The sequence below is a fragment of the Capricornis sumatraensis genome, chromosome 5 (genome assembly GCF_032405125.1).
Source record: "Capricornis sumatraensis isolate serow.1 chromosome 5, serow.2, whole genome shotgun sequence".
In the NCBI taxonomy this organism is placed as follows: Eukaryota; Metazoa; Chordata; class Mammalia; order Artiodactyla; family Bovidae; genus Capricornis; species Capricornis sumatraensis.
Genome location: NC_091073.1, coordinates 124,160,853 through 124,186,107, shown reverse-complemented (window position 1 = coordinate 124,186,107; position 25,255 = coordinate 124,160,853). Strand labels below are relative to the sequence as shown.

Sequence of the window (25,255 nt, the reverse complement as noted above, 5' to 3'; positions counted from 1 at the left end):
CAGGTGTGTGCTCGCCAGCCACTTGCCCACCCCGCACCTCATTTACCAGGTGACAGCCCACTTTATAGACGGAGAAACTGAGGTTTGGAGGAACAATGTGGCGTGGCCAGGGCCCCTGCCATTCTGACGAGAGTGAGTCCGTCTGACCCCTCCTTGGGGGCAGTTCCCAAGCCCCCGCTCCCCACACAAGGGGTAGCTGCCCAGATGCGCTGGGACCCACCTGGGCAGCCAGGCCGGGGCTGCTGACCCATCCACAGACCCACCTGGACCTGCACCCTTGGGTGCTCTGCAGGGACCCCGCAGAGAAGGGGCAGCCAGGAGGCCCCCGTGGCCCCCTGGCTGCAGCACAGAGAAGGTGGGGCCCCGGTGCTGAGCCTGCGGCTTGCGGGGCTTTCACCACCTCCACTGTCAGCCCCGTCACCCAGAACAGGCTGAGCGCCATGGCCCGCAGGCTTGCTGGAGGCCAGGCCCCCAGGCAGGCCAGAGACCACCGAGGGATCTTCACGGGCCTGTGAGCCGTCTCAGGTTCCAGACTCGCCCCACACTGCTGTTCTGCGATGTAACGTGCCCAAACTGGGAACCATCCTGTCGGTGTTCTACGAGTGAGCCTTGCACTGTGTAGCATTAACCCCAGTTTGAGGACCGTCCCTGTAGAGACAAGTGTCCCAGCTCTGTTCTGACCGGGAGCAAGGACAGCCCCACGACAGCCTGGCCCCCGTCACCTCACATGTGCTCCCAGACGGGCGAGGGGAGCAGCCGGAGAGCGCCCGGCCTCCTGAACCTTGAGGGCAGGTGGGGCTCCGACACCCACCTACCATTGCCCACAGCTCCTGCCCGCCATCACAGCCAGCCCGCGTGTGGACCTCCCAGGCCTCGGGACCCCATGGGGGGAAGCAGAGTGTCCAAGCCCCCCCGTGCTCACAGCCTGTGCTCACATCACACATGAATGTTCCGGGAAGCCCGGCATTCCCCTCTGTCTTCAGGCGACAAAGCTCTGACATGGCTGTAAATGACACCTTGTGGGAACCACGTCGGCTCAGACCCCTCGAGGATGGAGCGCCTGTGACTTCCCGATGCTTTTCTATCCAGCGTGAAAAGCTATTTTTGTTCTCAGTTAAACATTTCAGAGACTCTGCAAGTATCATGAGTGCATATTCCCTGCTAATGGATTAGAAACTCAAAATATTTTAATAAGAGAAAGTGAAGGAAATAATGGCACAAAGCCAAGATGAGTAACTCTCTGCCTGGTTGCAGCTCCCACGCTCTCATGCTTTGGATGCCTGGCTGTTTAGGGAGTCTGAGAGGACGAGCGCCTCAGGGCGTGGGGCTGCCCGAGCGAGGCCAGGACAGGCCGTCCCGGGTGGCGAGCGAGAGCCTCAGCCCACCGACCCTCCGCGGCTCCTGCTAGCACGTCACTCCGCGTCTCATCAGCCCACCTTTCTCCCCAGTTCCACAGTTGTGATTGGATTTCCTGCTGTCACGCAGCCAAACTCCTCCCTGGGTGCCATGCGTGCAACCTTTGTTGGTTTCAAAGTTAATTAAATTCAAGGGGAAAAACAGCCTCCTCATAAGCCACATATGGTGAGGAATCAGGAGGTAAAGTAATGGGGAGCGGGAGCCCTGAGAAGGAGACACGGGCTTGAAGACCCCAGAGGACCCCTTGGATGACGGCCGGAGCCGTGACTGTGAAGCTGCGAGGGGCTGGGGGGCACTCAGTGGTCTAAGCCTGCGTTCCTGGTGCTGCGAAACCCTGACCCAGCCCCGCTCAGCTGGGGACACCCTCTTACCATACCCCAGCTTCCACAGACGAAGTCTCCCCCGTCCGTGTTCCTCTCCCAGCAAAAGTCACCTCCAGCCTGGCCTGTGTATCTTCATCTTAAATCTCTTCTCTTTTAACCCTTGGATAAAGGGCTTAATACCACTAAGAAGGTTTAAGGAAGCCCCACCCTTATCATGGGAGCCCGGGGTTTCCCTGAGAGCTGAGGGTGTCTGGAGCCAAGGAGCTCATCCTGCACCATGGCCTCGGCCTCAGGAGGGACCAGCCAGGACTGGGCACTCCACCCCATGTTATCTGCCTGCCCACCCGCCCCCCAGGCCCCCGACCAGTCCTGCCCCAGACCCAGGGGCTCTCCTGGCCCAGGGGCTCCCCCGCAGCACGTCAGGCAGACCCTATCCTCCTGACTTCCCTCCTTCGCTGAAGGCCACCTGGAGTCTCCTGGTCCGAGTGTCCTGGCCAGCCTCTCTGCCTTCGGTTCCCACCTCCTGCCCAGTGTCCCACCCGAGAGCTGGCAAAACATCCAACAGCTCATAGTCGGCAGCCGTGATGAGTCTCTGTGGGCCCAGGAGGTCTCCTTCCCCCGGTTACCGCGAGCCGCCCAGGTGAATGGCCCCAGGGCTGTACTCCGCTTGGCCACCAGGCGTGACTCAGTCACTGCACGTGGCTCCACGCCTGGCCCACGGCCCCTCCCAAGGACAGCAGTCCCAGTGACAGGCTGGCGTCCTGTGCTGAGTGGACACGCCAGGCCAGGCACGCCATACGTCTCCCACATTATATATTTGCTAACATAGGTCTTAAATAAAGAGCACTTCTGCTAAATTTAGCCAAGAGAACTGTTTGGCATTTCAACCTTCCCATGCTTCAAGCAGACACATTTCTTCCATGTTATGCCATATTCCTAAAAATATTTCTGCAGCCTCCTCTCAGCTTTCAGACCACGGCGGCAACCCTCACACTGACCGCTGGTGCGGCCTCCCCCAGGGTCCCCGTCCCTAGCGTGTGGTCCTCCCGCGCCAGATGCCTTCCATCTGTCACTCCCAGGCCCTGTAGGACCACGATGTCCCCGCGTCAGGGTGGGGCGGGGGCTCGGCAGGGACGGCCTGCAGGGGGCGGAGGCCAGGATTGGAGCCCAAGGCGGGCCCACGCTCAGCTCTGTTACGGGGGCCGATCCCACTCTGCCTCCAAACAAGCACCAAGGGCGGTGTCTTTGCTTCACTTTGCATCGAGTGGCGGGAGGAAGCTTCCCAGGGTTTTTCAGGGCACGCGAGGGCACTCTCAGTGCATGGACCGCTCATCAGATGGCGGGGCGGCACTGCGTCAGGGAGGTGAGGCAGGCGGGGTAAGACCTGGGGGCTCAGGATGGGGAGCCCTGCCATCAGGGCTGGGTACCCCCCCAGGCCCTCAGGAAGGGAGGCACTGCTCCAGGGTAGGATGGGGGCCACCAGGATATTCGCTGGATAATCCTGTCTGTTTCACCACGTGACATACAAATTTCAGGACTGAAAGTCTGTAGTCCAAAGAGATAATTGAAGAAAACATGGAAATTAGCAATGTTTGTTTTTCTGGGTGTTTGCGATCTGTTACAGACCTAGAAAGAGAAGACAGGCTTTCAGAGAAGCCCCCCTCCCCGCTGTTAGGGTGGTCCCACCCGCCACTGGGGCGGGAGGTAGGCATGTCAGGGGCTGGACAAGGGCAGCGAGAGACTGCATGCCCGGAAACACGTGGATGAAGGGCCGGAAACAGAGAAGCTGCATGTTCTCTTTAGTGGCTTGGTTATATTTTCTACTTCTTCAAAAGTCAGCAAATACGTTACTTCTATATTCAAACAGTTTTAAGTACCCTCGGAACAAATTTCTGCTGTTTGACAAATCATCTCTCAGTGACATTTGCCCCCGCCCGGACTCTGTCAGGACAATGGGGAGACTCAACCGTCAAATTTCCTGCTGCCGAGCATTTCCTGAGGCCTGTTTGGAGGCGACTTTCTTGCAGGAGTGCTTCAGGGAACCCAGCTGGCTGGTTGTCCTGCAGCCTCAGGTCTGGGGGGCAAGCGGCAGACACCCGGCCACACACCCGCGCCGCCTCAGGTGTGAGCAGCCCTGCTGTAACCCCAGCACCGCACATCTTGCAAAGCTGCTCCCTGACTGCTGTCTGCGTCCCCGGCCCGGGGCACGTCCCTCGGAGGAGCCAGGGCGGCCCTGGCGCAGTGGCCCAGCCTCTCCCGCCCCAGCCGTCCTCTGTCCTTCCCTCACCATGCTGGAGGCCTCACCCCTCAGCCCGGCTCCCTGTGGGCTTTGCCTGGTGTCTCTAGGGTCAGGTCCTGGTTCCCTGCCGAGCGTGAGGATGCTTGGTGGCAAAGCACAGGCTCCCGACCTCTCTTTCTGTCGCCTTTTCTTTATCATAAACCCTGTGCTCGAAATAGGTGTCAGTGGGAGAAAGCATTCAAAAATATCTACCACTTTTTTTTTTTAACCTCAGAAATGTCACATTTGGGTTTTAAAAGAAAATCCATTCTCCTCTAACCCGTCCACACCAACAAAGGAGCGGTCCCTGAGGTGACTGAAAACAGGGAGCTGGGCACACAGTCCTGACACCCGTGCAGACAGGGACCCCAGGACCCCAGGACCCACGCCTCTGGAGGGTCGCGGGACCCCGGGACCCCCGCCTCTGGAGGGTCGCGGGACCCCGGGACCCCCGCCTCTGGAGGGTCGCGGGACCCTGGGACCCCAGGATCCCCACCTCTGGAGGGTCGCAGGACCCCGGGACCCCCGCTTCTGGAGGGTCGCGGGACCCCGGGACCCCCGCCTCTGGAGGGTCGTGGGACCCTGGGACCCCAGGATCCCCGCCTCTGGAGGGTCGCAGGACCCTGGGACCCCCGCCTCTGGAGGGTCGTGGGACCCCGGGACCCCCGCCTCTGGAGGGTCGCGGGACCCTGGGACCCCAGGATCCCCGCCTCTGGAGGGTCGCAGGACCCCGGGACCCCCGCCTCTGGAGGGTCGCGGGACCCTGGGACCCCAGGATCCCTGCCTCTGGAGGGTCGTGGGACCCCAGGATCCCTGCCTCTGGAGGGTCGCGGGACCCCAAGACCCCCGCCTCTGGAGGGTCGCGGGACCCCAGGTCCTCCGCCTCTGGAGGGTCGCGGGACCCCAGGACCCCAGGACCCCAGGGCCCCCACCTCTGGAGTGCCATGGGGCCTCCAGGACCCCTCTGGAAGGTTGACCCTGGCCTGCGGCCAGGCTGCCTGCTGCTCAGGGGTACAGTCTCCACGGGGAGTCTGCCTGTGCTGAGGGGGCGTCCGTCGTGGGGACTGTCTGGACCCTGGTCTCCTGCTCCTTCTTGAAGCCTCTGCTCGTCCTCAGGAGGACAGTGACCTCAGGGACAACGTGAGTGATGTCCCCAGGTGACCCCAACTTGCCGGGACCGGGGCCTGGTCATTTCCTCCCGGGACAGTGCTGTCTGAGCGCCCAGCTGGGCTCAGGTCCAGTTCCTCAGAGGCCCCGAAGGCTGCAGCAGAGACCGGAGGGGCCCAGCGCAAAGCCGGCGACCTGCGTCTCCCCTTTGGGTGCACGGTGCCTCTGAGCCCCGCAGACGGGAGGAGGAGCTGCGGTCAGCAGGAGCGCGCCCGCCCGTCCCCCTCAACAGGATGCTGGTCGTCGTGCGGGAGGCGGGACCGCGCTGCCCGTGGGGAGGCGGTGGGTGTGATTCCAGGTGCTCCATGAAGCAGAGTGAGCGCAAACGGAGCCTGACCCGGGAGGACTAGGGGCGCCGGATTAACAAGCTCGAGGATCTCTTTCCTCATAAAAACGGTCTTTATTATAAAATCAAACCAAGCGCCATAAATCACGTCTCGGGCTTTTACTGAGGGTGTTTACAGCTCTCAGATGGATTGGCTCACTGAACCCCCCGACAAGCCCATGAGGGAAAGCTGTGCCTTTAATCACCGCTTCACAGCGCAGGGACGCTCACCCCCGGGGTCCCCAGTGAGTGCAGAGTCCCCACGAGCTTGCTCGCCACCGAGCACGCAGGCTCCCGGAGCTCTTTCCGCCTGGACGCCCTGCCCTGTGCTTTCTGGGAGCATCTTCTCATTTGCCTCTTTGCCACCTGGATCCGTTCTTTCAAGAGGCACCTGTTAAGGTCTTCAGCCCATTTTTAATTGGGTTGTTTTCTCATTGTTGACTATTAAGAGTTCTTTATATGTCTTGAATAACAATCCTTATCAGATGCCTTTTGCAAATATTTTCTCCCTATCTGTGGCCCGTCTTCTCATTCTCTGAAATTCTTTCACATGGTAAAATTTTTTAATTTTATTGAAGTCCAGCTTATCAATGATTTGGAGTGACTTCGGCACTGTATTTTTTTTAATTTATTTTTTTATTGAAGGATAATTGCTTTACAGAATTTTGTTGTTTTCTGTCAAACCTCAACATGAATCAGCCATAGGTATACATATAGGGATTGTATTTTAAAAAGCTTCACAACCCAAGGGAACCTAGGTTTTCTCCTCTGTTATTTTCTAGGAGTTATAGTTTTGCGTCTTACCTTGACATCTATAGGAGCTTCCCTGATAGCTCAGATGCTAAAGAATCTGTCTGCAATGCAGGAGACCCCTGAAGATCCTGGGTCAGGAAGATCCCCTGGAGGAAATGGCAACCCTCTCCAGTATTCTTTCCTGGAGAATCCCATGGACAGAGGATCCATGGGGTCACAGAGTTAGATAGGACCGCGCGACTCCCTTTCTTTGTGGCTATAGCCCATTTTGAGTTAATTTTTGTGAACGTATAAGGGTGTGTCCAGGTTCATTCTTTCACATGTGGACGTCCAGTTGTCCCAGCAACGTTTGTTGGAAAGACTGCCGTTGCCCCAGTGTGCTGCCTTCAGTTTTTGTCAGAGACCAGTGACCATCACGCAGGTCTGTTTCTGGGCTCTGCCCTGTCCTGCTCGCTGACGTCCTTTTCTGTCCTTTCCGCCGCGCCACTGTCTGATTCCTGCAGCTTAACGGCAGCCTAGCGGTTCTGTTTGAGGAACCCCCAGCTCCTGCTGCTGCCTTGTCTGCCCCAGTCTGGGGACAGCTGTTTGTCCTGTGTCCTCCCCTCTCCTGTGGACCCAAGGAGAGCTGTTGACTCAGTGTGTTCAGAGTTCTGCTCTTTGTTTGGATAGAGTGGTGACGTCCACGTCCTTATCTGAAGAACTGACCAATTCCTCTTAAAGGAAAAAGCTGAAACAGATGGGTAACTTGCCCTCAGGGAGGGGCCTCTGGAGGGAGAAGACACTAGGGTCTGAGTGGAGTCTCAACCCTGCACCTCGGTGGCCCCGCGTTTTACAACTGTTCCCTGGACTCAGGTCCCACCTTATAAGAGAAGTGTGGCAAGGATCTGTCTGCTCCTTCACAGGCCATTGGAAGAAGAGAATGAATTAACTTTTGTGCTACATTCTGTAAATGGCAAAGCACCATCACAATTAGGTTATAGTCAGAATCTTCTAATCAGAATGGGTGGGTCTTAAAAGATCTTTGCCAACGACCTTCAGGAGGAAAACCTCAATGGTAAGATTGTTACCAGCATGACAGTGAGCCTCACAGCCAATCCTGAGCTGGAGGACCACAGGCCCCAAAGACGGGCGGGGCTGTGTTTCTGGTGGCCTCTAAAATGAAGAAGCCCCCAGCTTCCATCTTTGAGGTGAGAAAAGGAACCTCCTCACGCGGGAGACAGAGGCCACCTCCTGGCCCTGCTGCTGGTCCACAGGCTCCAAAACCCTGCCCTGTGCCAAAGCCGCCACGAGGAAAGGCCCGGGCTGGCCAGCCCACTCTGCGTCCTGCCATGGGCAGCACACACTGCCCGCTGCGCCCTCCACCTGCCGCCCCACAGGACGGCGTGTGTGGGTCCCTGCGGTGCCTTCTCGGAGGAGCTGGGAGACCCAGCAGGACCGGCGTGTTCGGAGCAGCTGCCGAGCGGAGTGAGTGTCGTGCACTGCTGAGGCCTCCGCGTGGAGCCCGGACGGCCCCGCCCCCGTCCAGAGACATCCGGTGTCCCCAGCGCCCCCACGCCCCCCACCTCGAGCCCCCCACCCGTCCTTGCCGCTGCCAGCCGCGAGGGCTCCCTGCCCCTCTGGTGCCTTGGCCGCTCGGTCTGAGTCTGCAGGTAGAAGCGCAGGTCAGCGCTCTCTCGTCCGTTTTCAGGGCTTGTGTTAGTCCTGTTCACCCAACAGGACGTTGCGTGTGCTACGCTTCCCAGAGACAGGGCCGTGCCTTCTAATCGAGCGGCTCCTATCTGAGACAGACGCTGCGTATCAACGGTGCATTCCTTTGCATTCCCAGGGCCCCAGGTATGCAGGTTAATCATTACCAAAAGGTCTGGGAAAATGAATGAGCTTTTGTGTTACAAAGGTACTGAAGCATGGGGCTTCCACAGGTTCAAAAGAGAGCACGTCAGGGTGTTTGTGCCTCAGCTGCGGGGCGAGGCAATGGGCCGGGCCAGGCTGTAATCAGAAGTTTCCCGAATCAAGTCTCTGGTCCAGCCAAGGGGCTTTCAACTCCTGATTGAAATCCACAGTAAGAAATGCGTTTCACACTGTGAGCCAACACAAACACTCCACAAAGCCACATTTTCCGTGCTGCCTTCTTTTAAGTGTTGGTTGTCACCTTCGGAATTGATTGCATAACCCACTACTGGGTTATAAATAGGGTGGCTGTGTAAAATATCGGCCAAACCTGGCCTCTCAGGAGAGAATGGGAGCTATTAATAGTCCCGGGGACAGCAGACGCGCGGCAGGCCTGGCGGGTCGAGCGGAGGCCCCCTCGCTTAGTTAGGACTCTGCGTTTGCACACACAGGCCAGGCCACGGGGCCTTGGGGAGGGCTCTGCCGGCAGCTCCAGGCAGCGGATGCGTGTGGACGGCTGGGTCTGTGGGGGACTCGCTCGCCACCTGGCCCCACATGCTTTGGGGGGCAGGAGGCTGCCCCAGGTGACGGCAAGGGAAGGGGCGGCATCTTCTCCCAGCAGGCCTCGATGGCCCAGCGTGCAGGGCCTCATCCCCGCTGCCCACCGCAGCCCCCCCCACCCCCCACCGCGGCCCCGAAGCTTCGAGAAGGGCGAGCTCCCTGGCGTGTCCCCCTCGCCTGATCATGCGATGACGGTGGCACCCTGTAGAGCATTTCCCCAAGTAAATCGGAGTTTCACATGCATGCCTGTGACACGGGACCATCAGAGCCTCTCCACTGGAGAGTCGCACAGAAGCCCTGGAAACATGGCCCCCACCTGCCCGTGGGTGTCCCACTGGGGGGCACCTCGGCCGCACTGGGACTGACCTTTCTGTTCCCTGATAGTCACCTTTGCAGCTTCAGCCCCTCAAGATCAGGCGCCCCCAGCAAAGTTCTCCCCACTCTCCACTCCCAGGAATCATCTTGTAGGCCTCAAGCTTAGTGAATCTGAGGACTCTCTGGGAAAACAAAAATACAGTGTTGAATATGAATGGGATGCATTAAGGCCTCCCGTCCTGCCATCTGCACACCCAGAGGCGCCCTAGCAGAGCCGTTCAGGAGGGACCCGGACCCTGACTCGGGAGGGGCCCTGGCTCTGACCCAGCAGGGACCCGCCTGCCCTCCTGGGCTCCCTGGGCTGAGTCACGTCACTGGCAGAGATGTGGGGGCCCCCGGCCCCTGGCGCCCACTCTGTGCCAGGCGAGGTCGCTTTGTTTCAGGGTGGTACTGGCAGCCAGAACTCAGGCCCTCCTTGTTTCAGAAGCATGTGCGCCCCATCCATTCAGCAGCGGGGAAACAAAGCAACGCAGCCGCTTGACCGAGGGCTGTGGCTGAATTAGCTGCCTGACTGGGTTTTTAGGTTTGCGCCCTTGTTTCGGGACAACAGGGTTTTAACGGTTCAGAGTAAAGTGGCCTCTGACCCACATGCTGACGGACAGCGGTCCCGCCTCCCTCGGGCCCAAGGGGCCCCGCGCTTGACACGTTCAGCAGCAGAACCGCAGCCGGGCCAGCCTGACCCCCTCACCGGTCCTCCAAGAGATGCCCTGAGACCGTGAGCGATGTCTGCCCATGGAGGGGAACAGAGCGGTGGCTTCACAGGACGGCTCAGGCCACGGCTCTTGTGTGCGAGGCTCGTCTGCTGTTTTTAATGAGTTCTCTCTGTTCACCCAACGCAATCCTCCAACACCCCTTGGAGAAGCCCCAGAGAAAACCCCAGAGGCCACCTTCCTCCTTAAGATGCCCCGGTCAGGGTCAGGGGATGTGATGTCAAGTCTGAAACCCAACTGCATAAACTTGAGGACAGCACCGTTGCAGGTCACACGTAAAGGTTTTCTGTTCGGCGACAGTGAAAAACTTACTGGGACTGCAGGGAAAACAGCAAAATCTGCAACAGATGCCCTCCGTGACTTTTTTGCCCATGACACCACAGGGGTCCAAACGTGTGCAGTACACAGGTTAGGGTGATGGACAGTTCTGAACACTTGAAAGGCTCTGCAAAGGCCGTGTGTGCAGACAGAGGCTGGCAGAGACTCAGGCTCATCAACAGTGTAGCCAGACATGGCCTGTCCGACTCCAAACCCCATGCAATCAAACATCAGCTAAGTAGTGTATTCTCTGAGCTAACTTCTCACGGACCACAAGCTTAGTGGATGCCCAAAGGGCTTACGAAGAAAAGAGTGAAGAACTGCAGAGCATCCTACATGCTCTCTTATCAGCTTTCGTTGGCTTCAGGGAAACAAGTCCTCACTGGCAATATAATTAAAAACGTCCTTTCATACATCACTAGACTAGATGTCCAGTTCTAAGACTTCTATAAATTCACAAAGTTCATAAGAATGAGTTTGGAGAGGGTGTCATCCTATTATCCTGACTGGGTCACAAATGAATATTAAGTTCAGCCAGTCATGTGGAATAAATCTTTTGTGTATCAAGAAATCATTACAAAGGAGCGTTTAGATAAGTCCATCACCCTGAAAGGGAGCAATGCCTTCTAATTTCAGAGCTATTAGAAGGGGGGTGACCACTGGACTCGTTGCATTTCCCCCAAGTATTTGTGCCTTCAGCTCTGTTTCGTGAGGTTTGTGGTGCAGATTATAGGTGTTAAAAGGTTTCCCTGGTGGCTCAGACGGTAAAGCATCTGCCTACAGTGCGGGAGACCTGGGTTCGATCCCTGGGTCAGGAAGATCCTCTGGAGAAGGAAATGGCAACCCACTCCAGTACTCTTGCCTGGAAAATCCCATGGACGGAGGAGCCTGGTAGGCTACAGTCTATGGGGTCGCAAAGAGTCGGACACAACTGAGCAACGACTTCACTTTCTTTATAGGTGACAGAAAATTAGGTGTTTTCTCCCTTGGGAGCTTGCCAGTAGTTTTGCTGGGAACTGAAGGCTGACAGCCCATTACCGGCCTCTGAGCAGCCTCTGCTCTCACGTGTGGTTAGCGCGTAACGGGTTCCTGTTTCTGTTCCTCTCGCTGCACGGTGCGCCAGTGTGATCAGGGAGGGGCCCTCCAGGAGGAAGGCGTGGACAGCACCCTCCCCCGTCCCTTCCGGGCGCATGTGTGTACTTCAAAGTTGCCATTGTACCTAATGTACACCCTGCTTCTTCTCTTTTACAAAGTATCACATATCATGAACCTTTTCTGAAGTCAGTCAACGTCCTTCAAAAACAAGATTGTTAAGGGAGTGTGATATTCTGTTTTATAAACATGCTGAGTTTTGTTCACAGCTTAGGTTGTTTCTAATAGCTGATTATTTTTAGCCAAACAAATCTGGGTGCCAATCTCAAGTTCCTGGTTAAAGGACATGAAGCATGAAGAGGATGTTTTTAATTATTGTCAAACAGCTCTCCCTGGAGCGCGCTGGTGTGTATTTTCATTGGAAATGGATGTGATTCAGCTAACACCCTCACCGGCAGTTTCATATTCTTTCAATTATCACCAACTTTGTAAACAAAATAGTTATCTTATTATTTTCACTGTACCTGGTTGATCCCCGTGGACTCGGGCTCCCCACAGGAGTCCTTTGCCAGCTTCCCTGTGGGGCTGTCCTCCTCCCCGGCCGCCAGTCTTCCCCGGCATCTGTCACCCCAGCTGTGCCTTCCTGCAAGGCGCTTCTTGCTCTGCTGCTCACCACAGAGACTCTGAGCTGAACATACAGGCAGAGCCCTCCTGACCGGCAGCACCAAGGGGCCTGGCAGATGCAAACACGGGTTCTCCCAGAAGGAAATCCTCACCCAGGCCTCCCAAATTCCCGGAAACCAACCCCAAAGATGAGCTCACGCCTAAGTGTACAAACTGCACAGGGAAGCTTTCCAGGTGGCACTAGTGGTAAAGAACCCACCTGCCAACGCAGGAGACAAGAGACACAGGTTTGACCCCTGGGTTGGCAAGATCCCCTGGAAGGAAACATGACAACTCACCCCCGTAGTCTCACCTGGGAAGTCCCATGGACAGAGGAGTTTGGCAGCTACAGTCCATAGGGTGGCACAGAGTCGGACACAGCTGAGCGACTTAGCACGCACGCAAAGAAGAAAGCACTGTGAACCAGGCAGCAGCTCACAGTGAAACCATGTCCCCAACACTGGAGACAATGCATTCATCGAGCACAGAATACAAAAAAGTGCACTTTTTAATGTTTTTTTTTTAAGAGGAAATTGAAAATAACCAAAGACAAGACATTCCAAAAAGGACCTGCTCTGAGGGGGAAAAAATAGACCTAAACTAATGAAAAGCAAACATACAGATCTGTTGCTTTCCTTTATGCTGACAATGAAATATTGATATCAGAAGGAGAAAATTTTAAAAGGACCTCTTTAAAAATTGCATCAAAAATATATATATATTGAGGAATAAGACTGACCAGCAGTATGTAAACCGAGAGCTTCCAGATGTACTAACTGGATTTAGAAAAGACAGAGGAACAAAAGATCAAATTGCAAACATATGCGGGATCATAGAAGCAAGGGAATTCTTTTAAAAATCTACTTCTGCTTCATTGACTACACTAAAGCCTTTGACTCTGAGGATCACAGCAGACTGTGGAGTATTCTTAAAGAGATGGGAATACCAGACCACCTTACCAGCCTCCTGAGAAACCTGTATGCAAGACAAGAAGCAACAATTAGAACCAGACATGGAACAACTGACTGGTTCCAAACTGGAAAAGGAGTATGTCAAGGTTGTGTATTGTCACTCTGCTTATTTAACTTCTATGCAGAGTACCTCATGCAAAATGCTGTGCTGGATAAATCACAAGCTGGAATCAAGGTTGCCAGGAGAAATATCAACAACTCAGGTATACAGATGATACCACTCTAATGGCAGAAAGTGAAGAACTAAAGAGCCTCCTGATGAGGGTGAAAGAGGAGAGTGAAGAAGCTGGGTTAAAACTCAGCATTCAAAAACTAAGATCATGGTGTCTGGTTCCGTCACCTCATGGCAAATAGACGGGAAAACAATGGAAACAGTGACAGATTTTCTTTTCTTGGCCTCCAAAATCACTGCAGAAATTGACTGCGGCCATGAAATGAAAAGACGCTTGCTCCTTGGAAGAAAAGCTATGGCAAACCCACACAATGTATTAAAAGCCCATATGGTCAAAGCTATGGTTTCTCCAGTAGTCGTGTGTGGATGTGAGAGTTGGAGTATAAAGAAGGCAGAGCGCCAAAGAATTGATGCTTTCAAACTGTGGTGCTGGAGAAGACTCTTGAGAGTCCCCTGGACAGCAAGGAGTTAAAACCATCAATACTAAAGGAAACCAACCCTGAATGTTCACTGGAAGGATTGGTTCTAAAGCTGAAGCTCCAACACTTTAGCCCCTGATACAAAGAGCTGACTCATTGGAAGAGACCCTGATGCTGGGAAAGATTGAAGGCAAGAGGAGAAGGGGACGACAGAGGGTGAGATGGTTGGATGGCATCACCGACTGAATGGACATGACTTTGAGCAAACTCCGGGAGATAGTGAAGGCCAGGGAGGCCTGGCGGGCTGCAGTCCACGGGGTCGCAGAGAGTGGTTCATGACTTGGAGACGGAACAACAGCAACAAAGGCTGACCAAGAAGGTGAAAACTATGAAGCACCAATAAAGGAGACTAAAGATTATCTTAAAAATGGAAAGAAGCCACACACTCTTGGACTGGAAGATTGTCATTAAAGTGCCCACACTGCCCAAAGCAATATACAGATTTAATGCAATCCCTATCAAATTACCCATGACATTTTTCACAGAACTAGAATAAATAACCCTAAAAATTATATAAAACCATGAATGGCCCAGAACTACCGAAGCAATACTGAAGAATTAGAACAAAGCTTGAGACATAACCATCCCAGACTTCAGACAATACCACAAAGCTACAGTAATCAAAACAGCATGGTATTGGCACAAAAACGGAACTATGGATCAATGAAACAGAGCCGAGAGTCTAAAAACAAACCCACACATCTATGACCAGTTAATCTTCAACAAAGGAGACAAGAATATACAATGGAGAAGAAACAAGCTCTTCAGCAAGTGGTGTTGGGAAAGCTGGACAGCTGCATATAAATCAATGAAGTTAGAACACTCCCTCATACTGTATATGAGAATAAACTCAAAATGACTTAAAGACTTAAATATGAGGCAGGACACTATGAAACTCCTAGAAAAGAACATGGGCAAAACGTTCTGACATAAATCACCGCAGTGTTTTCTTAGCTCAGTCTTCCAAGGCAACAGAAATAAAAGTAAAAATAAACAAGTGGGGCTTAAGCTTATAAGCTCTTGCACAGTGAATGAAAGCATAAACAAAATGAAAGGACAGCCTACGGACTGGGAGGAAATATTTGCAAATGATGAGACTGACAGGCTTACTTTCCAAAATATGCAAATACTTCATGCAACCCAAAAACAGTAAGACAAACAACCCAACAAAAAGAAATGACCAGGAGACCTAGGCGTTTCTCCAGAGAAGACATACGGATGGTCAACAGGCACGTGAGAACACACTCAACATCGCTAATTAGTAAAGAAATGGAAATCAAAAGTACAATGAGGTATCACTTCAGCCTGGTCAGAATGGCCATCATTGAAAATTCTACAAATAATAAATGCTGGAGAGAGTGTGGAGAAAAAGGAACCCTCCTACCTTGTTCGTGGGAGTGTAAGTTGGTGCGGCCACAATGGAGAACAGCGTGGAAGCTCCTTTAAAAACCAAAACAGAGCTACCATATGATCCAGCAATCCCACTCCTGGGCATATATCTGGAGAAAATTCTGATTAGAAAAGAAACGCTCACCCCAGTGTTCACCACCGCACTGTTTACAGTGGCCAGGGCGTGAAAACAACGTTTGTCCACCAGCAGGTGAACGGATAAGGAAGAGGCGGTGCCCGGGTGCGACGGGATGCACTCTGCCTTAGAAAGCATGAGATAATGCCATTTGTAGCAACATGGAGGTGCCTAGAGATTGTCATGCCCGGTGAAGTGAGACAAATGTCACACGGTATCAGCTGTATGTGAGATGTAGAATATGATACAGATGAACTTATTCACCAAACAGAAACAGACACAGACACAGAAGACAAACGTGGTGAACAAAGCAGGCGGCGGGGGCGGGGGGTGTATAAATTAGGAGCTTGGAACTGAGACACACACACTACCATCTGTAAAACAGGTAAGCAACAAGGGGAATGATGCCCAATGTTCTGCAATAACCTATAAAGGAAACGAATGTGTGTGTGTAACTGAGTCGTCGCACGCAGTGCATCTGAAACCAGCACAACATTGTGAATCAATTACACTCCAGTTTTAAAATGAAAGTCAGCAGATTCATCAAAGAGCAAAACCAGATACAGATGAAAAGCAATCTCTGGAACCAGGAAGAAAGGTCCAAAGAAACTGCCAGGACACAGCAGAGGGGTTGAGGGGGCAGGCCGTGGAGGGTCCCTGGGATGAGCAGCAGTGTCACTGTGACCGCAGCCCCAGCAGGAGGGACAGACCCCGGCCGCCCAGGCACCATGGACAGAGGGCCATCCCCAGCCAGGCTGCTGCGGTGAGCCCGGAAAGCACCCAGCCGCTGAGCGTCTGCAGTCCGCGCGGACGCGGCCTCCTCCGAGCCTGGGCCTCTGGGGATCCAGCGCAGAGTGAGTTCAGAAACGCAGGGGGAAGAGACGGTCCAGAAAACAAGCCTGATGGGTCCGCGGCCGCAGACCCATCAGTGAGCCTGAGGAGTGTGCCTCCGGGGACGCAGAAAGCAGAGGGGCGCTGAGAATCCGGGACCGAATCAGAGACGTGAGGAAAAAAGCCCGAGAAGGGAAAACGCAGCCGAGACTGTTTGCATAATAAAGGAGGCGGGCAACCCCAAACAGGGCGATGGGGCGCCGGAGGGGGAGCAGCGGGGCCAGCAGGGAGGTGGCTGCAGGAGGGGAGACCGCCCGCGACCCCGCCGAGACCGGGGACCAGACCACGTGTGTTAAAGGTACACCGCGGGCATCAGGCCCGGGGAGGGCCCCGGCGCCCCCGGGTCTCACTCAGCTGTGGCTGCGCTTCTGGGATCTGTTGGCAAGTGTGTGTGCTCATCACTTGGTTTGCTGGGCTTTCGGTGGGCGTGAACTGTCATTTTCCAACTGTCCAACCTGAACTGTAACTGCAGGTGACACAGTGGCAGCTGCTCCAAACATGCCCGTCCTGCCTGTGACCCCGCGTCAGCGTGCCAAGCGGGACAGACCCTCCAATCCGGGTTCCCAAGGGTGCTGCTGAACCCCAGCGCATCCCTGCTTCCTCCCTTGCAGGCTCGAGGCCGCAGAGTGACACGTCCCACACACACTGACCTGTGAGCCTCGGGGTCACTGGAGGCAGGACCTGCTGTTTCTCTCACGCTTAGCTCTGCCGTCTCCATGCACTTAAGACCCAGATCACACCAGGGGTCCATGGTGGGAGCCAGGAGCCACGCGCCATGGAGGCAGGATCCTGCTGGTCTTCCCGGGTCAGACCCGCCCGGTTCTGCTTGGAAGTGGCCATTTCTGTGGGCAGGGTGACCTCGGGGAAGACCACAGGCTGGGCCCAGCACCCACCCGGGTGGGCTTCTCCCCCCAGAGACGAGCACGGGCTGCAGAAATGGGTCCCTGCGTCTGGAGGGCTGACTGCTCTGGGCAGCCCTGGAGGCCCCTCCAAAGGTGCTGCCCGCTGTCCTGGCTTCCCGAGCTTGCCCAGCTGGCGCCCTCCAGAAAGGTTTGCCTTATGGAGACCAGGCCAAGTGGTTCATTTGCCGTGGAAGGGAACAGGTGGGCGCTGAGTGTCGTTTCTGGCTCAGGGCGGAGGTGGAACTCCAGGATATTACTGCCTCTGTCATGCCAGCAGCAGCAGCCCCCAGCCCCTCCCGAGGAGGAGGGCCCCGCTGCGGCTCACGGATGCATCTCCTTCTCTTTCAGGTCACGTTCTACATTCTGGTGAAGGCCATTTACACCCTGGGCTACAGCGTCTCTCTGATCTCCCTTACAACAGGAAGCATAATTCTTTGCCTCTTCAGGTAAGCAGCAGAAATGAGTGATTCTGCCAAAAGCAGGGGATGGCAAAGAATCCATTTAAGCTGTCTCAGCCTGGGAGGGGGGCAGAGACCACGCCCCCGCCCTCATCTGTGCCGAGCCAGCCAGACTCCCTTGGAAGGTACAGTACGATGCTGAAGCTGACGTTTGCATGTCTCATTTGAGGAGACAATGCTGACTGTGGATAAGAATGCAGTTCAACTGCTGGAATTCTCCAGGCAAGAAAATCAGAGTGAGTAACCATGCCCTTCTCCAGGGCAATGTTCCTGACCCAGGGATGGAACCTGGGTCACCTGCATTGCAGGCAAGATTTTTTACCAGCTGAGCCGCCAGGGAAGCCCCCTACTGATGTCATGCTTTGAAAACACAGACGCAGCCTGGCCTTCCCCTCCCCACTCAGAAACGCCCGGGTTGAAGCCTCCCAACAGGCGCTCTGTTGAGAGAGAGTGTCACGTGTTCAGGAGGACAGGTTCAAATCCAGGCGGTCTTGTAGCGGCTGTGTGATGCGCGGCAGACCGCCTTGTCTCTGTGTGTCTGTTAACTGCACAGGCTGAGGGACCCACGCGGCGTGTGGGCGGCGCGCCATCAGCACAGCCTGCTCCCCCCTGCACCCAGACCCTCACTGTCTCTGGAGCTAACACCAGACGTTTTGCAGCTGGTGCTGGGGTGTGAAGGAGGTGTAGACGCTTCCACCTGAGAAAAGCTTTTACTTTTAGGTTAAATCCATGTAAGGGGTGCTATCCAGCTTATTTTAATGGGTTTTGATCACCTGTCAAAAAATAATCTGTAGACAAAGCTTTATTTGGGGGTCTTAGGAATTGCAACTTGGGAGACACAGATTTGGGTAAAACTGAGAGGGTTCCAGGGAAGAGAAGGAGTTGGAGGCTGGTAAAGAAAGAAGCCGCGGGTTGTGAAAGACGTCTGGCAGGAACTGGGACTGGCCCTGACACAGAGGGAAACTGTCCTCATGGCGTAGACTGTGACGGGCTGTCCAGGGTCTGGGTCCCACACGCACCTGAGTTTCAGGGATACTGTGCAGACCTTCTGGGCACCTTCGTCAGACAGTAGGTGCTCAGAGCTCAGATCCCACCGGCTGAGACGTGGGCGGCCCACCTCCTCCAGGCCTCTAGCCCCGTGTGGGCGCTCTCTTGGCAAGACTCCCTCCGTCTCCTTTTCCTCCACACACCACATGTCTTCCTTCGCTTTGCTAAAATGTAGTTCGCCTGTTGGTCACTCTTCAGATAACATCAGTGACATGGAAAGTGGGGTATTTCGAAACATTAGGAGATCCATCCTTGGAAGGCAATGAGTGAGTGGAGGCAGCGGAGCGTGGAGACGAGACCCCAGCAGCCGTTGGCCGGTGCTCCTCTCGGTTCGGGCATCTCAGACGTGACAGGCGGCTGATAATTCTCAGAAAGAATGAGGCAGTGCCTTTAATCCAGAACTGCACTTTGAAAAATGTAGGGAAGACCTGTCATCTTATATGGTAAAACTTTTAAGAAACTGATAATGTTATTACTCTTTGCTCTGCAATCTTCTATATTTTACTGTACGTTTTACAATCTAGAAATTGTGAAAACAGAAAAAACAATTTAAGGAGGTTAGCTGGCACAGGGTAACTTGAATGAGAAAAAAACTCAGCTTGTTTTTGAAGAGCTCCCATCTCGAGCAAACCATATACTTGATATCAGTATGGGGCTTCCGTGGTGGCTCAGCTGGTGAAATATTCTGCCTGCAATGCAGGTGACCCAAATTCGATCCCTGGGTCAGGAACATTCCCCTGGTGAAAGGCATGGTTATCCACTCTGATTTTCTTGCCTGGAGAATTCCATGGACAGAGGAGCCTGGCGGCCTACAGTCCATGGGGTCGCAAAGAGTCGGACACAGCTGACATCAACAGCTTCCCTCAGGTTTGTACTTCATGGCCTGTTTAACTATTGCAAGTACGGTCATGACCCGTGAGGAGAATCTCAGATGGTTTCATGCATGTCAGACACCGTCTTCTCTACAGGAGAAGGCACTTCGTGGTTAGGGGCAGCACACGCCCGCAGTGGCAGTCCCTGCTCCGCGGCTCAGTGTGGAGTGGCTGCAGGCTGGGCCCCGCCTTCCGTCCGGGCTTCCGTCCACCTGCTCACGCCACCCAGGGAGAGCTATGGGACTGAGCTGATTCTAAAGTCCATGTTATAAAAATAACATGCCCCATTGTCTTGGTCATTACACCCAAGAAGCAGGCTTCTTTGCAGTCACCATTTATTCTCCAAAACAGCCCAGAGGCTAAGAAAGGGCCGAGCCACCACGACCTCACTTTGCAGACAGCGAGGGTGCATCGCCTTTCGTCCAAGGTTGTGTAGACATGGGTGCCGGCGCCAGGCCCAGCTCTGCGTGGGAGTCGTGGGCGGGCGGTCGCTGTGCTCCTGACCATGTCCCGGGGTCCAGGCATGTGCTCACGGGCCTTTACTCATGGGCCCAGGAGCAGCTGCAGTGATTGCTCCAGCCTGTGCTGTGCGTTTCATCAGGGTCGTTATTAATAATCTGGTCCTTCCGACACCTCCACCAAGTGAGTGCTCTTGATCCCAGGTGTAGCAACTCGAGAAGGAGGCCCTGCCGCTGAACGGGGGGCGGCAGGGTCTGACCCACAGCCACATGCACCCCATTCACCCTCAGGAATCTGTTCATGCAGTCATGGGGCGTGTTAAACACAGGGAACAAACTTCCTGACTGAGGCCCCGCGGGCGTGTTACACACGCAGAACAGACTTCACTACTCAGTCATGTTATACAGACAGAACAGACTTCACTACTGAGGCCCCATGGGCGTGTTACACACGCAGAGCAGACTTCACTACTGAGCCCTGCAGGCATGTTACACATGTGGAACAGACTTCACGACTGAGGCCCCATGGGCCTGTTGCACACGCAGAGCACACCTCACTACGGAGGCCCTGTGGTCTGTTACACAGAGAAGCCCCTTCCCTGAGTGAAGCCTGCAGCAGGGGCCTGGGTAGGGCTCCCCATGCTGAGATGCATCTCCCCCACGAGCACAGCCCCCAGGCCACGGTCCAGCAGGGGCAGCGCCAGGAGCCGGGCTTGGGACACTGCATGTCCGTCAGCTCCCGCTTCCCAGTAGGTTACTGCTAGTCAGAGCTCTGACTGCAATGCTAATTTTGACCCTTTTAGAACTTACGGGAGGAATGCCCAGTCTCTGGGCTCCTCACTCAGCATTTGCAGGGAGATTGATCCATGTTGTTGCATGTGGCTGTCCTATGTGAAGATAACACAGCTCACTTACTCATTCAGTGTTCATGGAGCGAGGGGTAACTGTTTGACGACAGGCAGTGCTGCTGTGACCATCCATGTGCCGTCCCCTGCACACAGGCACACACTTCTTCAGATGTGGGTGTGTGTGCACGCCTCCCCTTATGTTCCCGTCTGCTTTGTAACTATACGTCTTTCCTGGTCACAGCCATGCACACACTCTTTCTCTCCGGGTGCTGCACACTCACACCTGCTGAGTGAAGATTCCTTCCACTCCATCTCCCACACCATTTGTAATCCCAGTTTTAAAAGATGTTTCCATGCAGTTGGGTCTGTATAATATAGAGTTGTGTTTTTAATTTGCATTCCCTGGTGGATCATGATATCATGTTTGGAAACTTTTTACTTTTCTTTTTTTTTTTTTGCAGTACCATTTCAAGTGTTTGCTCATTTTTCTATTCAGCTGTCTCTCTCTTTTTTTAAGTTAATTGTTAGGAGTTCTGAAGGGCAGCCTTTTGTCAGCTCTGGGGATTACAGATTTTCTCTCCAGCACTGTCGTTCAACTTTATACTCCTCTGATGAGGTTTTTGATCAGTGAAAGTTCTTCATTTTAATCAAGTCTGTTGACTATTTGTCTTTATGGTGAAAGCTTCCTGAGCCTACTACCACCTAGAAATTTTATTATTTCAACTTCGTGTGTTTGGGTTTATGATCCACGGGTGGTTTATTTTTGTGGACGGTGTGAGGTAGGGGTGGAGATTCATGTGCTTTCTCCGTGTGTGTGTTCAGTTTCTCCAAGACCATCACCTGGGAAGCCAGCCTGTGCCAGGACAGTGCAGAGGCGTCTTCAGGGCTGCGCGCTGAGGGACTGGGCGCTCCGTTCTGTCCTGCCTGCCCCTTCACCTGTCACCTGCCATTTTTGTTGCTGTAACCACTGTGCCTTTATAATGAGCCCTGATCTCCAGCAATGTAAGCCTATCAGCTCTTCTTTCTCATTACGAAGAGACTGGTCATCTGCACTTTCAGAACCAATCAGTTTGTCAGCAGCCATTAGGACAGTGGATGGGATTTCATTTTGGATTGCACTGAATCTGTAGATCAGCTTGGATAGACTGGTCACCTTCACCATTTTAAATCTCCCAACCAGTGATCTTGGCAGCTCCTGCCATTGGCCTGGGCTTTCTCAATTCCCTTCGATACTCCTCTGTGGTCTTCTGAGGAAAGATCTTGGATATCTTTTGACGGTCATGCCGAAGCCCTTGTTTATGCTATTGTATATATTTGTGTGTTAACTTTCTAGAAAAGGAATTGATTTCTGTATGTTAATCTTGCTTCAGCAGCCCTGCTTAATTATAAATTTTAGTGATTATGTAAATTCATCTGGATTCTTCCATGTGCCACTCATGTTTTGGTTAAGTACAGTGACTGGAAGGGATGGTAGCAGACCACCTTTCCTTATTTCTGAGCTCAGAGTGGAAAGTCTAGGTATTGCACTGTAAAGCATGAAATTCACTACAGATATTTTGATGATACTCTTTATCAGATTAAGAACATTCCTTTCAATTCCCAGTTTTCTGAATTTTTAATCATGAATGGGTTATGAATTTTGTGATAATTTTTCTGCGTATATTAACATAAGTAGGTGGTTTTTTCTCCAAAAGTTCATTTAATGTGAAAATTTATATAGGGAGATTTTCTGATATTAAATCTCCCTTTCATTCCTATAATAAACCCTACTTGGTTGTGCTGGGTTTAATTTACTAATATCTTGTTTAGGATTTTTGCGTCTACATTCATGAATTTAATCTATAATTCCCTTTCTTGTAAAATCAGGCTTTGCTATGACAGTTATGCTGGTCCACAAGTGAATAAGCAAGCGGCCCTATTTCCTATTCTGTGAAATAGTGAAGGTTGAATAAGGCGCTCTTTCCTCTGTAGCGTTTGTGGATTTCACCAGGAAAGCCATCTGGGTGGAGAATTGTCATGTGGGAAGGTTTTATTTTTAGGTTCAAGTTTTTAAAAACAGACATAGGATGATTCAAATTCTCTGTTTCTCTTTATGTTAATTACAAGCTGTATTTTTCAAGGAATCTGTTCATTTCATCTATATCTCTCTCTATATCTCTCATCATATTTTCACGTGTGTAAGAGCTATACAGATATCTCCTTTTTCATTCCTGGTATTGGTCCTCTTGGTTTGTAGTAATGCTTCCCAAGGCCCACTTGATTTCATACTCCAGGATATCTGGCTTATAGGTGAGTAACCACACCATCATGGTTATCTGGGTCATTAAGATCTTTTTTCTATAGTTCTGTGTATTCTGGCCATCTCTTTTTAATCTTTCCTACTTCTGTTAGCTCCTTGCTCTTTCTGTCCTTTGTTGTGCCCATCTTTGCATAAAATGTTCCCTTGATGTGTCCAATTTTCTTGAAGAGATCTCTAGTCCTTCCCATTCTATTGTTTTCCTCTGTTTCTTTGCATTGCGCACTTAAGAAGGCTTTAACTCTGCATTCAGTTGGGTATTTCTTTCCCTTTCTCCCTTGCCTTTAGCTTCTCTTCTTCTTTCAGTTGTTTGTAAGTCCTCCTCAAACAACCATTTTGCCTTCTTGCATTTCTTTTTTTGGGGGATGGTTTCGATCGCCCTCTCCTGTACAGTGTTACAAACCTCTGTCCACAGTTCTTCAGGCGCTCTCTCTACCAGATCTAATCCCTTAAGTCTATTTGTCACCTCCACTGTATAATCATAGGGGATTTGATTTAGGTCAGACCTGAATGGCCTAGTGGTTTTCCCTACTTCCTTCAATGTAAGCCTGAATTTTGCAATAAAGAGCTCATGTTCTGAGCCAGAGTCTGTGGAGGAGCTGGAAGGCTTTAAGCAAATACTGAAAATGTGTTTGCTCCACTCATGACGAAGGTTGGAAACTGGGACGAGCATAACAAAGGGTTATGAGCGTTCACTGAGTGCCCAGGGCTGGGAACGGATGACGAAAGGGTCAATACGCCCGGCCTTGAGGCGTTCGAAGGCTTCCTTCTGACCACCTGTTTCTGAGAGCAAGGACCGTTGTTTCATGATAAGACTCCCTTTAGAGTTTCGCCAAAGCTATGTTATGGCTTGGGCGGTAGGAACTGTATTTTACGCTTGAATGTTTTAATGTTTATCTGGAATGGCTACGTGCAAGTCAGCCTTATGCTCTATTCCCTGAAAATTATAAAACTACACAATTGGATAATACACTTTGTCAGTCCACTAGAGGCTGTCCCCGAGTGTCCTTTTCAGAGTGCAAGTCTCCGAGCCTTACAGAGTCAACTCTAGGTCTTGTTTTTGCTGACTGTATAGTGCGTTTCCATCTTCAGCTGCAAAGATTATAATCGTCTCCTGGAATGTGAAGTCAAGTGAGCCTTGGGAGGCAGTACTGCAAACAAAGCTAGTGGAGGTGATGGAATTCCAGCTCTATTTAAAATCCTAAAAGATGATACTTTTAAAGTACTGCAGTCAACATGCCAGCAAATTTGGAAAATTCAATAGTGGTCATAGGACTGGAAAAGGTCAGTTTTCATTCCAATCCCAAAGAAAGGAAATGCCAAAGAATGTTCAAACTACTGCACAATTTCACTCATTTTACATGCTAGCAAGGTAATGTTCAAAATCCTTCAAATGAGGCTTCAACAGTACGTGAACCAAGAACTTCCAGATGTATAAGCTGGATTTAGAAAAGGCAGAGGAACTAGAGATCAAATTGCCCACATCTGTTGGATCATAGAAAAAGCAAGAGAATTCCAGAAAAACATCTGCTTCTGCTTCATTGACTATGATAAAGCTTTTGACCACAACAAACTGGAAAATTCTTAAAGAGATGGGAACACCAGACCACCTGACTTGCCTCCTGAGAAACCTGTACGCAGGTCAAGAGGCAGCAGTTAGAACCGCACATGGAGCAACGGGCTGGTTCAAAATTGGGAAAGGAGCACATCAAGGCTGTAGATTGTCACCCTGCTTATTTAACTCATATGCAGAGTACATCATGAGAAACGCTGAGCTGGAGGAACCATAGGCTGGAATCAAGATTGCCAGGAGAAATATCAACAACCTCAGATATGCAGATGATACCACTCTAATGGCAAAAAGTGAAGAGGAACTTAAGAGCCTCTTGATGAAGGTGAAAGAGGAGAGTAAAAAGCTGGCTTAAAACTCAACATTCAAAAAACTAAGATCATGGCATCCAGTCCCATCACTTCATGACAAATAGATGAGGGAACAATGGAAACAGTGACAGGTTTTCTTTTCTTGGACTCCAAAATCACTGTGGCCAGTGACTGCAAACCATGAAATTAAAAGACGTTTGCTGCTTGGAAGAAAAGCTATGACAAATGTAGACAGCATATTAAAAGGCAGAGACATTATTTTGCTGACAAAGGTCCATATAGTCAAAGCTATGGTTTTTCCAGTAGTCATATATAGATGTGAAAGTTGGACTATAAAGAAAGCTGAGCACCAAAGAATTGATGCTTTTGAGCTGTGGTGTTAGAGAAGACTCTTGAGAGTCCCTTGGACTGCAAGGAGATCAAACCAGTCAATCCTAAAGGAAATAACACTGAATATTCTTTGGAAGGACTGATGCTGAAGCTGATGCTCCAATACTTTGGCCACTTGATGAGAACAGCTGACTCACTGTAAAACACCCTGATGCTCAGAAAGATTGAGGGCAGGAGAAGAGGTGAAGAGGATGAGA

The 25,255-nt window shown here is 52.2% G+C and overlaps 1 protein-coding gene across 1 annotated transcript in view; it reads left to right on the top strand.

Annotated features, from left to right (window-relative positions):
- Positions 1–25,255, top strand: part of VIPR2 (vasoactive intestinal peptide receptor 2) — a 67,578-nt gene that overhangs the window by 24,866 nt on the left and 17,457 nt on the right. The window contains exon 5 of the mRNA XM_068972637.1: positions 17,157–17,254. Within this exon, the coding sequence (XP_068828738.1) occupies positions 17,157–17,254 (98 nt within the window). The remainder of the gene's footprint in view (positions 1–17,156; positions 17,255–25,255) is intronic.